Source organism: Acomys russatus, chromosome 13 (genome assembly GCF_903995435.1).
Source record: "Acomys russatus chromosome 13, mAcoRus1.1, whole genome shotgun sequence".
Lineage (NCBI taxonomy): Eukaryota > Metazoa > Chordata > Mammalia > Rodentia > Muridae > Acomys > Acomys russatus.
In genome coordinates, this window is record NC_067149.1 from 54,903,872 (window position 1) to 54,919,013 (window position 15,142).

At 41.2% G+C, this 15,142-nt stretch overlaps 2 protein-coding genes across 3 annotated transcripts in view; both read left to right on the forward strand.

The window, feature by feature from the left end:
• Positions 1 to 15,142, forward strand: part of LOC127197513 (C-type lectin domain family 2 member D11-like) — a 142,670-nt gene that overhangs the window by 50,124 nt on the left and 77,404 nt on the right. The window lies entirely within an intron of this gene.
• On the forward strand, positions 2,693 to 11,910 carry LOC127197515 (C-type lectin domain family 2 member D11-like). The gene is made up of 5 exons (XM_051155449.1): positions 2,693 to 2,774; positions 8,920 to 9,045; positions 9,954 to 10,132; positions 10,694 to 10,800; positions 11,755 to 11,910. The coding sequence occupies exons 1-5, from the start codon at positions 2,708 to 2,710 to the stop codon at positions 11,888 to 11,890; spliced, it is 615 nt and encodes a 204-aa protein (XP_051011406.1). The 5' UTR covers positions 2,693 to 2,707; the 3' UTR covers positions 11,891 to 11,910.

Below are 15,142 nucleotides of genomic sequence, written 5' to 3' on the forward strand. Positions count from 1 at the left end.
AGTTATGAGCTCCCCAGTGTGGGTCCCAGGAACAGAACTCAGAATTCTCTTAACTGCTGACCCAGAAAGTCCTACTTTTGAAAAAGTAATTTTTACTCAGAAGTTGAGAAATTCCTAATAAGTCATAAAGAAACACTGACTTCTATATTTGCATACATTAAATAAAGAGTAGGCAGCTTCCATTCAAAACAGTAGCCAACACTGAAAATAAGGAAGTTACAGTGTGAGAAGGACTGTAGGCTTTGTCACAGGTGAAAGCAATCTTGGTGGGCTTTACCCTAGGACACACCGTGGATACCTTGAGATAGACTGGGTGGAGCCATCCTGGGCCTGGAATTCAGGAAGTGGACCTGAGGGCTCCACCTGGACTATTGTTTTTCTAATCGATCCTCAGTGGGAGAAGGAGACCTCCCTTTGTATGTGAGACAGGCAGGTGGAGAGGAGAGAGCAGGAGCAGGTTCAGACCAGGCTTGAGCACAAGTGGATTGGGAGGAGGATCAGTTAATGTGCCAGACCAGTGTACAGACCAGAGACACCTAGGGACCTGTCCTACGGAATGGATACTGGAAGGTTCACTCTTTTTTCCCCTCTAACCTTTTTTCTCTCTTGTGTAAGCTAGTTGGGTTTTATAATAAAGTTTAATTGTTAAGAAACAGAGCCTATATTATGGTTTATTATTTAAAAAGAAGATGGAACAGGAAGAAGTTTCAGGGTTTAAAAGCTCTTGCCACATAAGCCTGACCACCTGACTTGGATCCCTGGAATCCAAGGGAGCACTAGAAGGCTGCCTCCTGTGACCATATGATCCATAACACAATGCTGTGGCATGCGTGTGCCCTGCCCCTCCCCAGTGTAAGCAAAATAAATTTCAGTGGGTCTATATTCCAAATTGGTGAATATGGGTATTATATATAATTATCTATTATATATATGTTTTTCAAGGAATGCAGTTGGCTCTAACATCACTGCTCCCCTAGAGAGCTCAGGAGTCAAGGACAAATTGCTGCATCAGGTTACTTCTGAACAGTGGTAGAAAAGGTCCTTTAAGTGAAAATTGCTTATGAATAGAACCTCTGAGCCAGGTGTTGTGGCATAGACCTTTCATCCCAGCACTTGGATGGCAGAGGCAGTGGATATCTGTGAGTTTGAGGCTGGTCTGGCCTGCAAGGTAAGTTCAAGGCCAGCCATGGTTACATGCAGAGAAATCTGATATCACACACACACACACACACACACACACACACACACACACACACACACACGAAAAAAAAAAGAAAAAAAATATTAGAACCTTTGACCTGCCAGGAGACCTAATATTCCAGTGATTACAATATCATGCAAGGCGTTATTCCTTCTTGTGTTTTAAGAAGTAGACTTTCAAAGCAGGTCAAGTGTCAGGGGAAAACTGAGTGGAAAGTCCTGACTCTGCCTCAGCTGTCCTTCCATTACACATTTCCCTATGGTCACCATTCTACAGTGGGCAGCACATGTGCCCATTCCCTATGGTCACCATCCTACAGTGGGCAGCACACGTGCCTGTTCCCTATGGTCACCATCCTCCAGTGGGCAGCATATGTGCCCATTCCCTATGGTCTCCATCCTCCAGTGGGCAGCATATGTGCCCGTTCCCTATGGTCCCCATCCTCCAGTGGGCAGCATATGTGCCCATTCCCTATGGTCACCATCCTCCAGTGGGCAGCACATGTGCCCATTCCCTGTGGCCAATATTCTACAGTGGGCAGCACACGTGCCCATTGTAGAAATAAATATTGACACTGCTATGAATCTGTGCCAGTCTTGCTCTTGACAATGTCCCTTCTGTGGGTCTGTACAAATGAATGTGTACTTGTGTCCACATTTACTTTGTCACACAGTGTAGCCTTATTTCCTAAATGTCCCTGTGCTTATAACAATATATCTTCTCAACTCAGTCCAGAAGTCTGATTAGGCCTAAGCATCCCCAGGGGGTCTCTGATTCCCAGAACTGCTGCAGATCTGTGATAAGAAAGGACAAGAGGTCCTTGCCGCTGGGCCAAGTTTCACTATGTCCTGGTCCCTGGGCCAGGCTCCACTCTGGTGCAGAAGAAGGTCTAGTACTTATCTCTGGCTCAGAGTTCTGGAGGTGGAGGAACAGGCCTCCATCTACAGAAGAGTTAAAAGCCCCTCAGATTTCAGTGAGGTTGCTGGTGTTAAGTGTCATTTCTAAGTCAGAGAGCTTGGAAAGGGAAACAAAACACAAAGTAAACCACTAAAGTAACAGGAAAAGTCAGTCTCCAGATGGCACCAGTGTGCCACCTAGCCCTGCTCCAGCAGGAAATGGGTTGGTCATCACATTTCCTTTTTGTTGTTGTCTTTTCTTCCCAAGTTGACCAGTGCAGGGCAGTAAACTAGGGTCTTATTCCACCGTCCAGCACCTGGAGTTGCTCTAAGTTAAACACTCTTGGTCTATAGCATTTAGCAGTTTTATTTCTTGCAGTGACTGAATTTCATGTGACTGTACTCTCCTGTCTTGGGAATGTGCTTCAGCTTGAACCAGATGAGCTCTTGTGCTTAGGGAAGTAAGCACACTGGTAGGATGGGAGGTTTGCCAGAGAGGCAGGCCGTTCAAGATTGGGACGTCCTATAAAACACCCACAGGTCTTTCTTCCTCTTTCAGCTTTCAAGTTTGAATCTCGTTGTAGCTTAAATTCAGCTGCTCAGCTCTGAAATGAGTGCTGCAGAGTCTTCAGTGGGCATGCTCCCTACCAAAGATGGCCTGTGGGAGGGAGAAATGGGTATGTATTGAATCAAATGCAAACCAAACTACAAGAGCAGAGAGGAGCTTCACTAGGGACGGGAGGCAGAGGAGCTGAACCAGCCTGTGAGCCTGTCACAGTGGATGTCTGTAGAAGGGGAGAGTGCAGACAGGACTAGCTGTGAGGTAGTTACATTAGTTCTTCTATTGGCTCTTATAAGACTCAAATAGTTCCCAAACAAGAGAATGAACAGTGAGTTATCTTAGGAGACCCAGAGGCACAGACACAGCTTATTGTTTGGCTTGTTGCCTGACAGAAGTTGCCTGGGAAGCTGGGTTTGTGTTTTGGAGATCCACTGTAATTAAAAAGAATTGTAGAGAGTGATGTGTTGTGGGAGGCTGAACCCACCCAGGACCAAACCCTTTGCATTTTGAGCTCATGGTAAATTATAGGAAAAGAATATAATGAGGGTCTCTACTTCAATCTTCAGAAAGGAAAAAACTGTTTTGAAAATATGTATGCTTCATTATATTTCATTCTTTCATGTTCCTTTTTTCTTTTCCCTCTTCCATTATCTTATTTTTTTTCTCATCTAGGGAAAGAATATTGGATTTTGAGAAAACAAAATTTATAATTACCAATGAGAAAACAAAATTGAAATTTACCAAAGTAGAAAATTCCTGACAAATGTTAATACTTATAACTTACACCGAGTATTCTCTAACTGAAATTACTATTATGATTATTACTGTTATTAATACCTATGAAGATGATGGAATGATGATAATTAGGCTGATAATGATCCCAAGCTGGCCTGAAACTCTTGCTCCCTCTGCTGCAGCAGGGTTGATTTTTGAAATCAAATACTCAAAATGCTCATGCAGTGGGAACATTACCTCTGGCGAGTGTGGAGCTCATGTCTAAAGTTCAGCTCTTGTGTAACTGGGGGCATTTCACAACTTTACCATTTTGAAACCCTAACTAATTCTGTCACTGAAGCAGTTTTTTAATTTTTCTTTTCTTTTTTAAAATAAACTTTAAATGCCAGCAATTCTTCATTTCTTTCTCTTTTTTGAGATCATTTTCAATGTTGCTTTCTAATAAGTATATGAAAGATTTGTTTAAAACTGTGCTTTTGGAGGCATTTGAATTTAGAAAGACATATATGTGTATACAGCGTGAGAAATATGGATGACAAAAATTATCATTTATGTATCAAAATGAAAAAGTATCAGAAATTGTACATGTGTAAATACAGAGGATTATTGCTAAATCTTACTCATAATGCCGTATAAGAAATGTCTGGTGTGAAATCTTGTTGGAACCCCGGCTAGTAGATGATTGAAGTCTCTTCTAGAAGACATATCAGGTACTGGTCGTTAACATATCTCAAACTCTCTACTTTGGCTGTTTTTTCTTTTTCTTTCTTCTTTTTAATAGAGATTTTACATTTAACACACACTTTCATTGTTTTATTGTGGTGAATGCATTAAAACACCCCTCAGCTATTTTCAGGAACACTATACATTGTTGTGAACTCTATCCTACTGTGCCTTTGGCACCAGAGCTGACACCGCTTTATAGGGCATATTGCCTACTTCCTGTCTACTCTGCCAAGCACCTGGTGAGAGGTATTCATACCTGAGTGTGTATTGTAACAGTGTTCACAGGAGTCAGCACTTGGAACCCATCTGCACCTATCAGTGGATGCAAGGGGAACACTAATACATGCTCCCATATACAATGAAATACTGGGCACCAAAGAGAGAGGATGGGACCATGTCTTCTGTGACAAGCTGTGTGGATCTGGGAGACCTGCTAAGTGAAATCAGTCAGGCCTTGAAAGCCTAACACTGCTCACCAGTCAGAGGGATAAGCTAGAAGTCAGGAGTATGTGTTACTTATTCAGAGTTTAGAAAGGCTTTAAGCACAATACTACACCTGGAAATCATACGTTAAATGATTTCAAATTTGAAGTGTTTAGAAATCTAATAAAAAAAACAAACAACTAACCTTGGGGGATGAGGTGACAAGAGGAAGAGAAAGTGGAGGAAAATAGATTTTGCACATGCAGACAAGTGTTGGAGCTGGGTAGAAAGTACATGAGAATTTAGCACATTATTTTCTCTATTGTTGTACAGGCTTGCAATTTCCTATAGTAAATGCATTGTTTTTAAGGGTTAAAATTAGAAGAGAAGATAGAAAGCACAAGGAAAGACTTATAGCTGAAAGGACTTTCAGGGGACCAGTCAAAGAAATGGAGCTCTATTGTGGAGATTAAAGGAAAAGCCTTGCATAGCACCTTAGTAAACACTAAAACTATACATATCACAGTAATTGAGTTTCTAAAGACACTTCTGTCTAATATAAAAGAATTACTACTGCAGGGCTTTCAGTGGACCTGCTTGCGGTATGAATAAGACACAAGACTTTTATATAGTTTAAAGCGTTAGGCCTTTTGCTGGGGCAGCCTCTTAGCTGTCTCCTAACTTAACCCAAGCTCCTGGCCTGCTTCTCTGTCACGTGGTTAGCTCTTTACCGCCATGCTCCTATTTCTGACCATCCTGTTCCTCTCCATGTCTCTTGATTCTCCCATGACCGCCTCCAGCTCCTGCATTGCTGCCTGACCAGAAGTTCTGCCCCTGTACTTACTGCCCCATTTATTGGCTGTCTGATCTTTATTATAACCAATCAACAGTAAGACAACAGCTGGTACATCTTTTGGGTTGCCTAAGGCATTGAGAGCTGCTTGACCTTCATCTTTCGAGCAGATGTGGAAGGACAAGCAGTTACAAAGAGAAAAAAAACCCAGTAATGGGCCATAGAAATTACAAAGCCAAAATCCTGTCAGCACTTAGGTCTTTGACAGTACAGAATTAACACCTGAAAATACGCAGACACACTGTATGTCCTGGGCATGCTGTCACTAGACTTTAATCCCAGCACTTGGGAGGCAGAGGCAAGCAGTTCTTTGGGAGTTTGAGGCTAACTTGGTCCATGAAGCAAGTTCCAGGACAGCCAAGGTGGTTATACAAAGAGACCTTGTTGGGTAGGGGAAGAAAGCAATAATACAAAGACAGTCTTTAATGCAATGTGAAGAAAGGTCAGCCCAACAAATACACCAAAATCAAATGTTGACAATTCTATATGGAGCCAAGATCCAAAGAATATTACATAATGCTTAAAATCCTCTAATCCTACCCTTGGGTTCCTCTTTAGTTTAAGCACAGGTTCCCCATTTTCTCGGAGCTGTATGAAAAGGAGCAAATATAGTGGTTAAAGTCAGTGGGAGCTTTTCCAAAAGTATAGTTTAGATCCAGTTTGATGTAAGTTTAATTAATTTGGTTATGTTTCTAGGAGTTTTGAAAATGTAGAATAATAATAATTCCTCTATCACAATGAAGTAGATTCTTATATCTCCACCCATATTTCTCTGAAGCAGACTTTTCCCAGACTCTCCCTTCGTGTTCTCAAAGCATAGCCACCCATGACCTGACATTTGCTTTCCCAGAAGCTGTTCACATGGATTCCTGCAGTCTGAGAGTCCTACAAATGTTTCACTTGTGTGTCAAATACACAGTTGGCCTGTGATTAAAAGAGACCCTGTTCCAAGCACCATTGATCTAAGAGCACTTAAGGATTTGGTAACATGAAAGCAGCTCAAAATACAACATCTGCTTTTATTTTGCAGAAGGTTAAAAACAAAAAAGCGAGCAGAAAACTTGTGGTTTGGATTAGCTCAAACAGAAAGAAGTTCGTGACAGTTGGAGCTATTAAAAGCACACAAACAAGCACAGCTATGACTCTGAGCTCCAGGACAGCTGGTTTTATGGCTCACAACTCTAGAGCTTGCTGAGGATTCATGCCTGAGGAATATTTGGGTCCAGTATTAGTGATGGTTAGGGACAAGCATATGCCTAGCACCAGTGCTCACTAATTCTGACTGATATTGTCAATGTTTTAGGGTATTTGGCTTGTGGCAAGTAGTGAATTAAATTAAAAAAAATTTTTATTGGAATCTCCAAAGTTACTGTTAATACTTATTTGATGAAAACACAGGTTTTCATCTGTGTGAATGTGTGGGTAGCAGGGCCAGGGCATATAGTAAGTGCATTCGCATCTTAACAAACTGATGATCTGTTTTCAACTGTCTTTTCCCAACCCTGGAAACACTGAACATATTTAATGCAGGGTTTGATAGCTAGGGTATATTCAGGTATTTGGAGTCTTGTTATTGTTATTGTTATTGTTGTTTTTCTTCTTCTTCTTCTTCTTCTTCTTCTTCTTCTTCTTCTTCTTCTTCTTCTTCTTCTTCTTCTTCTTCTTCTTTTTCTTCTTCTTTTCTTCTTCTTCTTCTTGTCCTCCTCCTGCTTGTCCTCCTCCTCCTTCTTCATTAAGCTTCCAGAAATCTCAGGGTGTTCTAGATACAACTTCTTATTATCTATGTTTTGCAAAATTGGTTTTCACACCCTCTTTGAGGAACTCAGAAAAGAGGGTGGTTTTGTTTTTGCTTTCTTAAATTAGGCCAAAGTCCAAATGTTTCTTTTTTTTTTTTTAAATGTGGATAAGGATTTTGGTATTATACCTGAGAGACTTTGATTCAAGACAAGTTCACAGAGAATTTTTTCCCTTGTTTCCTCAGATAGGTTTATAGACCTTGCTTTCATGCATGGGAGAATGGGGAAATAGAAGGATCCAGAAGGTCCTAGAAACCTACAAGAAGAACATTATGATGAGTGGATCTGGGCCCAGGGGTCCTGCTGAAACTATGGCACCAGCCAAGGACAATATGTGCAGTAAACTTTGAACCCCTACCCAGATCTAGCCAATGGACAAAACATTCTCCACAGCTGAGTGGAGAATGGGGACTGACTTTCACATGTCCCCTGGATGGGGAAGCCTGGTGGCACTCAGAGGAAGGATAGCAGGCTATCAAAAAGAGACTTGATACCCTATGAGCATATACAAGGGGAGGAGGTCCCCCTCAGTCACAGTCATAGGGGAGGGGAGTAGGGGGTAAGAGAGAGAAAGGGAGGAATGGAAGGATTCAAGGGATGGGATAACAATTGAGATGTAATATGGTAAATTAATAAAATATATTTTTAAAAAAGAAGAAATTTGAAAAAGAAAAGAAAAAAACTACCTAGTGCTGGAGAGATGGCACGTGGTTAAAAGCACTGTCTGCTCTTGCTGAGGACATAGGTTCAGTTCATGGCACCCTCATGGCTCCTCACAACTGTCTGTAACTCCAGTTCAAGGGGATTCAACACCCCCTTCTGGCATCCTCAGCCATCAGGCATGCACACAAACATATATCAGGGAAATCACCTACCTATACACATTAAATAAAAATACATTTAAAAGGAATGAAGTCACCTTGCTGATTTCTTTGAAATGCCCAATATCTATAAATGTGTTTGGAAGAGTTCCTTAAATTCTTAAGTTGTAAAGAGAATTTGTTATTTGAGACATATTAATTTCTTTACATAGTCTTGGTAAACCTGTTAAAATGCTCCCATATTTCATGTGTTATGTCAATGTGTTCTGTTTCATTTATGTGTTTTAATTTTAATTAAGTTACTAGCTTCTTTGAGAGCAGTCCTTAATGTAGTCCAGGTTGATGTGTCAAGGGTTTCTAGTACTCCTGACTCTCTAGCTTCTGCCTCCCTAGCACTGGAAATACAAAAATACCAACATGTGTGTCTCATTGGCTGCAGCAGGAGCTACACAGGTGGCTGTAAGCTGCCCTATGTGGGATCTGGGAACCAAGCTTGGGTCCTTTAGAAGAGCAACCTTAACCTCCCAGCCATTTCTCAAGTGTCTGCTGATCCCGGAGCCTGCTCCTCAGCACATGTGCACAGTGTTTCCCTTAATCAGAACAAGGCTATCCTTATAGACTAAATCCATGGGTAGTTCTTTGTTGTTGTTTATATTTCAACCTGATCTTTATTCTTTCTGTTTGTTGCTCTTTCACTAGCTCTTAGCCCAGTAACTGGAAGACTCCATGGCAACACTTCTTTTTCCTGTCCTCTAGTCTTTTGTAAACCACATGCACCATTTACAGACTAGGGCCTTCTGTGACAGGGTGTGTGGTGACAAAGTACAAACCTAATGTACAGATGATTCTGATATCTTTATCCTTAAAAGGTTTTTTAGATTGATGTTCTCATATTTGTATTTTCAGGTAAAGAGTTCCAAGACAAATGTCTCAGAATCGCCTCCCCTGAGTCTCCTGTTAAGCTTTACTGCTGCTATGTGGTGATCATGGTCCTCACTGTAGCTGTAGTTGCACTTTCTGTTGCTTTGTCAGGTAAGTGACTTATTCTCCAAATTCTGCAGTGTTCTGTCTACATTTACTTTGTCAGTAAATACTTACTGACCATGTGAGCCAGGCATCGTGGGAAGAGCTCTAGAGACAATACACTGGAAATTCCTGTTCTTTAGGAACTTAGGCTGCAGCAGGAAGATGCAGTGAAGGAGTAGCACAGGCTGTGGTGTGCACAGGAGGCCAGGCTCAGCATCCCTGGGTAGATGACATCAACACCATCTAGAAAGAGATGCAGAAGACATTTGTCCACCTGGAGAAACTATTCAAGTCAGAGAACAAGGGAGAAGTATTTAAAGAACAATCCTCAAGGAAGCGTGAGGAGAGTGAAGAGTGATATGACCGTGAAGATATTTTCCCCCATTACCTGTGATTTTAGTTACCACGTGCACCTGTATTTTGGAAGGATTAAATAAAAGTTTCTGAAGTAATCAATTCATAGGATTTTACAAGCAAAAATTTCAGAATAGTGTAAGAAAATCTTACACCTTTTAGATATGTAAACTGTCCTTTAGTGCCCATGTCTGCACTGTATTCACTACCTTCCCCAGAGTTCTCACTGCTATCTCAGTTATCAGACTGACTGTCACAGTAGGTGTCCATGCAGAGTGCTTGTTGCTCTAGCAACCCCTATGGTAGGAAAGGACCATCATAAGCACAAAAGTGATGACATCATAGAAATGCATGTCTACGACGCCCTATTGTCCTGAGCACCAGACAGGGAGTAGGACTCAGACCCAAGGTGGGAGACCTTCAGCATGCTCAGGAGAGGATTCCTTCAGAACAATTAGGCAAGCTACAATCAAACTACACCTCACAGCTGAGCTCAGGAGGCTTTGCCCAAAAGAGACAAGACATGCTCCTTACACTTCACTGTACTGTCTATATTTTAGTAAGAAAGACTGAGCAGGTGCCAATGGAAACTATCTATGCTGTTTGCCCGAGATATTGGATTGGATTTGGAAGTAAATGTTTTTATTTTTCTGAATACACAAGTAACTGGACATTCAGCCAGAACTCCTGCATAGCACTAGAGGCCCAACTAGCTCGATTTGACAACATGGAGGAGCTGGTAAGAGATGATCATGGGTTGGTTGGTTTGTTTCTCCTGTTGAATAGGTATTGCCTTGAGATGAAGCATGAGGAAAGATCCCACCCAACCAGATGGAGACATGGGGATATGTGAGTGTGTGCCATTTGCTGATGGCAACACTTCTGACTGCAGCCCTGAGACTTTGAAGGAACATTCTGTCATGTAGTGCTCATAGCCAGTCTGGAAGGTCAGATATGCCGTTATACTGAGACACACAGTACTCATGAGTGTTTTCCTCTAAGCTGGCACATCTCGCATTCTGAAGGGGACAATTGTTAATAACTGTAAGAGGAGGCTTAACCAGGAACTATCCCAGCCACAGAGAGATGTGTCATTAAACTTGGTACTTTAACTCAAAGGAGGCACTTTAGAATTACAGTTGTCTACCAGATCCACTGAGAAATAGAAGTCATTACAGCTTCAGATTCTTTGACCCTCAGTTATGCTATCTGTTATCTCTAGAGGAAGTTGTGCAGTAAAAACCCTGAAGGGTAATCTGAAACAGAGGTCCACATGTTTTCACCCTGTGCTTTGTGACAGAGTTTCCTAAGAAGATACAAGGGGACTTTTGACTACTGGATCGGCCTGCACAGAGAGTCCTTAGAGGATCCTTGGACATGGACAGACAGCACTAAGTATAACAACTTGTACGTTTGCAGACCGCTTTTCCTTCTACTGAGTTGATGTGTAGTGATGTGTGTTAGCTGTGTCTATGAGAGATAAAGTGCTGCATCATGTGCAGACAACTATACTGGAAAGGAAAAAATAATAAACCCTTGGGTTGGAAGAGTGCCTGGGAGGCAAGGTGTGTCCTTTCATAAAGGAACCAATCCCCAGCAGACTCCACATCTCCACAAACTCAAATCCTTTTGATGCCCTCCCATTAATTGGCTAACATTTTCAAAACCCTTACTTGGCATGATTTCACTCAAAATCTTTAGCATGATGGCATCTGGGGCAGCTATTTTTCTGCTCCTTCACCAACTGAGAACTTTATGTTGTTGATAAATGCCCTGTGTGGGATGTAGACAAATCTTCAGATGAGCAGTGAGGGCCTGAAACCCTAGGAAGCCATTGCAGAACTGCAAGCCTGTGACCCATCTGTCCACTATTTGCATGGCTGCCTCTGTTCACAGAAGCAGAGACTACAAAGGCATTGGAAACCTCCCCTAATGTCTTGTCATCAGAGAGCACCCAAGGCAGTGCTTGGGTTTGAATATAGCTGCTTTACTGGAGTGGTAAATCACAGTCATGTCTATCATTGAAGCCCTTTCATCAATTTGCTAAGAAGTGGATTTCTTCTACGTAAAATACTCCAAAACAGAACTGAAAATCACCCTCAGTGAGGCTGTCCATGGTAGCTATCTATTTGAACATGGCAACAAGCACCAGTCCAGTGCTTTGTACACACATTACAGGGTTCATCATGGACAATGACAAAGGTGTCGTGTTCACATAGAACTCTGGGAATATAAAACATACTAGATGCAAAACTAGTATCTTTGATTCCATTCATATTACAAATAAGCAGGTGAGATTTCATTGCAGGAGTGGATGCACTTCTGGGCTCTGCAGACTCACTGTTTCTGGTTTATTTTCAGGCTTGCCATCAGGGGAGAGGAAGAATATGCCTACCTGAACAACAATGGGATCAGCAGTGCCAGGATCTATGCAGATCGGAGATGGATTTGTAGCAAACCCAACAGCTACATCCTCCAGTGCCAAAATCCTTTCTAGTCTTTGTCAAGAGATGCTTTTAGCCATTATCTACAGTTGCTGCTCTTTCCTCTATCTTCCCACTTTGATATCATAAGGAAGTGAGAATATTTCTTGACACCACAAATGAAAACCATCTTGGAGAACTGCCTACAGGGGATTAGAAGAAAATATATGAGTCTAAAATAGATGTTAGCAGTCATACCTGAATCCTAAAGTGCAATTAATGTTAGTGAACCCCACTTTCATGATATGGAGTTTTTGTGAAAAGAAGTCCTTCTTTTGAATTTGTAAGACCCCAAAAATGAGTTCCCAAAAAATGCATGTGGAATTTATATGGTGTCACACACACACCTGTGATCCCAGCTATTTAAGAGTTGAGATAGGAAGGTCCGGGTTCATGAGTGGGTACTGAAAATATGGGAATGCTTTAATAATGTTAGTAAAGATGAGGATTTTCTAGTAGCAACCCACAATATGGGAAAAACATTATACATTCTTTTAAAAATTCAACCAACATACAGAAGAGTTAAAAAATATTTAAAACTAAGATTTACTTTATACTCTGCAATTTAAAACATAAGAGACATTGTCAAAAGGTTTTTCCACTTTAGTTTTCAGTGTTCCTATTTCCAATTTTACTATTCAAAGTATAATTATATAACTATACTGTTCTAAGTAGAATACATTTTCTAAACAAATGCCATTTTAATTTCACCACTGTATTGGATTTATCGCACATCAAATGAGAATGAGGTAAATTTCTTAAGTGTTGAATACTTGGTTTTGCACTAGTGTGCATATTTTTGGGTCCAAAAAGAAAGTATTTAAAATCTTTCTAGGGCAGCTACACTGTACTGATGAGTCCCAAAAAGGACGAAATAACAGGCTAAAGGCATCTCTTGGTCTCTTCATCCCTTCCTTTCCCTCTTGTTCTACATCAACTTGGTATGCCAAGCGTGGTTGGGTATTCCTGGTAGGCCTCTTGGTCTATGAGAAGAAAGGGATGAGGAGATAGGGCAAGCGGAGGGGAAGAGAGGGAAGGGAGAGGTGGGAGGGGAAGGGGGTGAGAGGTTAGTTGGAGGGACTGGGAGGAAAGGAGGAAGGAAAAGATGTGATTGGCATATAAAATAAAATAAAACAAACACAAAAGACTACATTTATATCTATATTATATATGTTTATTGTTTGTGTATATGTGTATATGTGCATCACCTGTGCTGGCAGAGGTCAGAAGGCATCAGAAGACATCGGGTTCCTGGAACTGGAGTTACAGACTGATGTGAGTGTCCATGTGGGTGATGGAAAAGGAACCCAGGTCTTTTGCAAACAGAACAAGTACTCCTAACTGCTGAGTTATCTCTTCATTTGTTTTTCTTTTGTTGTCACAGCTGAACAAGCTTTGCAAAATTAGCATGTATTCCCCTTAGCTTTTGTAAACTTTACTTTTTTATAAGCTCTTTCTACCTGACCTAAATCTGTGGTCCTCCTGAATTAGCTGATTATGTCACTACAGCAGCCATTCTGCTTTGTATTACTAAAGAGGAAGAGTGTTTTTAGATGTGCATTGATGTTTTGCCTGCATGTATGTCTGTGTGAGGGTGTCACAGTCTCTGAAACTGAAGTTACAGATAGTAGTGGCTCCCATGTAGGTCCTGGGAATTGAACCCAAGTCCAATTTTCTTAACCACATGTGCTATTAAAGTAATGTATTATCCTTATTTTAAAGCTATGTTTAGATGCATAAAAGCATATTTTATTGTGAAAAATGACTTTTTCAGCTCCTCTCCCCCTCCACCACTCAACACGTCATTTAGTCCTAATAAAATTTTTGTTGCAATCCATTTTACTTCCTGAATTCTAATAGGAAGGTAGAATACATCCCCAGAGATGGTTCAGAAAAATACATATTTTATATCATTAAATGTGTGAAGATAATTCAAACTTGATAGGTTTATGACCTTAGCTGACCCAATAATCTTGTACACAGTAGACTTTGAAAAAATATGTCTACTAATGCCAATTCCTAAGATTCAGATCACCCAGGGAAATGTCTCACCAGTGTCTCTATCTGTAAACACATGGTGAGTTTCATTCTGTTGCTCTATGGAAATACTCCTGAGAGAAGATACTTTTTATTAGCATTCACTCTTCTAAGGGATCCACCCACAAGAACCAGTGATCCACTTAACCAGTTTCTATAGACAAGGGAATTTATCACTGGTAAAATAAAAACAAATCCCCCCCCCTCTCTCCCTCTCTCTCCGCCCCCCTCTCTCTCTTCAGAGACAGAGTCTTACTATGTAGAGCAGGCTGACCTTGAATCAGACATCTTCATGCCTCTTCCTCCTGAGTGCTGGGTTTCAAGGACTGTGTCACTATGCCTGACTTAGGTCCCATGGCATGGGGAGATGAGTCAGTGGGTAAGAGTTTTGCTGTACAAACACAGGGACCTGAATTCAAATTCCCATCTCCCACAGGAAAAGCCAAGCATGTTTCTCCTTACATTACCGTTATCTCAGGTCTACCGGGGACAGAGTCAGAAGGGTCACTGTGGCTTGCTGGTCACCAGTCTGGTTCAGGGAGAGACACTGTCTCACAATAATAATAAAAACACTAATAATAAAAATAATAAAATATGATGTTTATAAAAGTATGTATGTGTCTTCCCTTTAGACCTGTACATTCTACAATCTCTTATTCTCTGCATCTTGTCCAGTTTGGGTCTTTGTGTTAATCACCACCTACTGCAAATGCAAGTGTTTCAGATGAGGCTTGAGGGATCCACTGATCTGTCTAGCAACAGGTTCTTTGGCCAGTAATGATCCCAAGTGTGGGCTTCATCTTGAGCATGAGGACTTAAATCTAATGAAAAAGTGGTTGGTTACACCTATGACATTCATGACACTATTGCACCAGTGGGCATGTCTTGCCAGACCAGTCATGCGTGGTTCAAATCTGGATATAGTTGAAGATGACTATTATTACTCTCCTCTGAGAGCCTGCATCATCCTTTCCAGAACTGTGAGAACTCTCCAGTAGGGATGAAGATTTAGGCTCATAGCTGCTTGGTTTCTTCATGCTCTATGACTCAAATATGTGTGACTTCAGCCATCGGTTCTTACTTTCAAGCTCTGGAAGGCTCCATGAGTAATGACAATAGGCTGTAAAGTTTGGGGGTGCGTAGGACTTCACTGTCCAACATGTTTGTTAATAAAAAAAATACCTCATTATTCAAATATAGCATATTTTCACTATGCATCCTATGTTGAC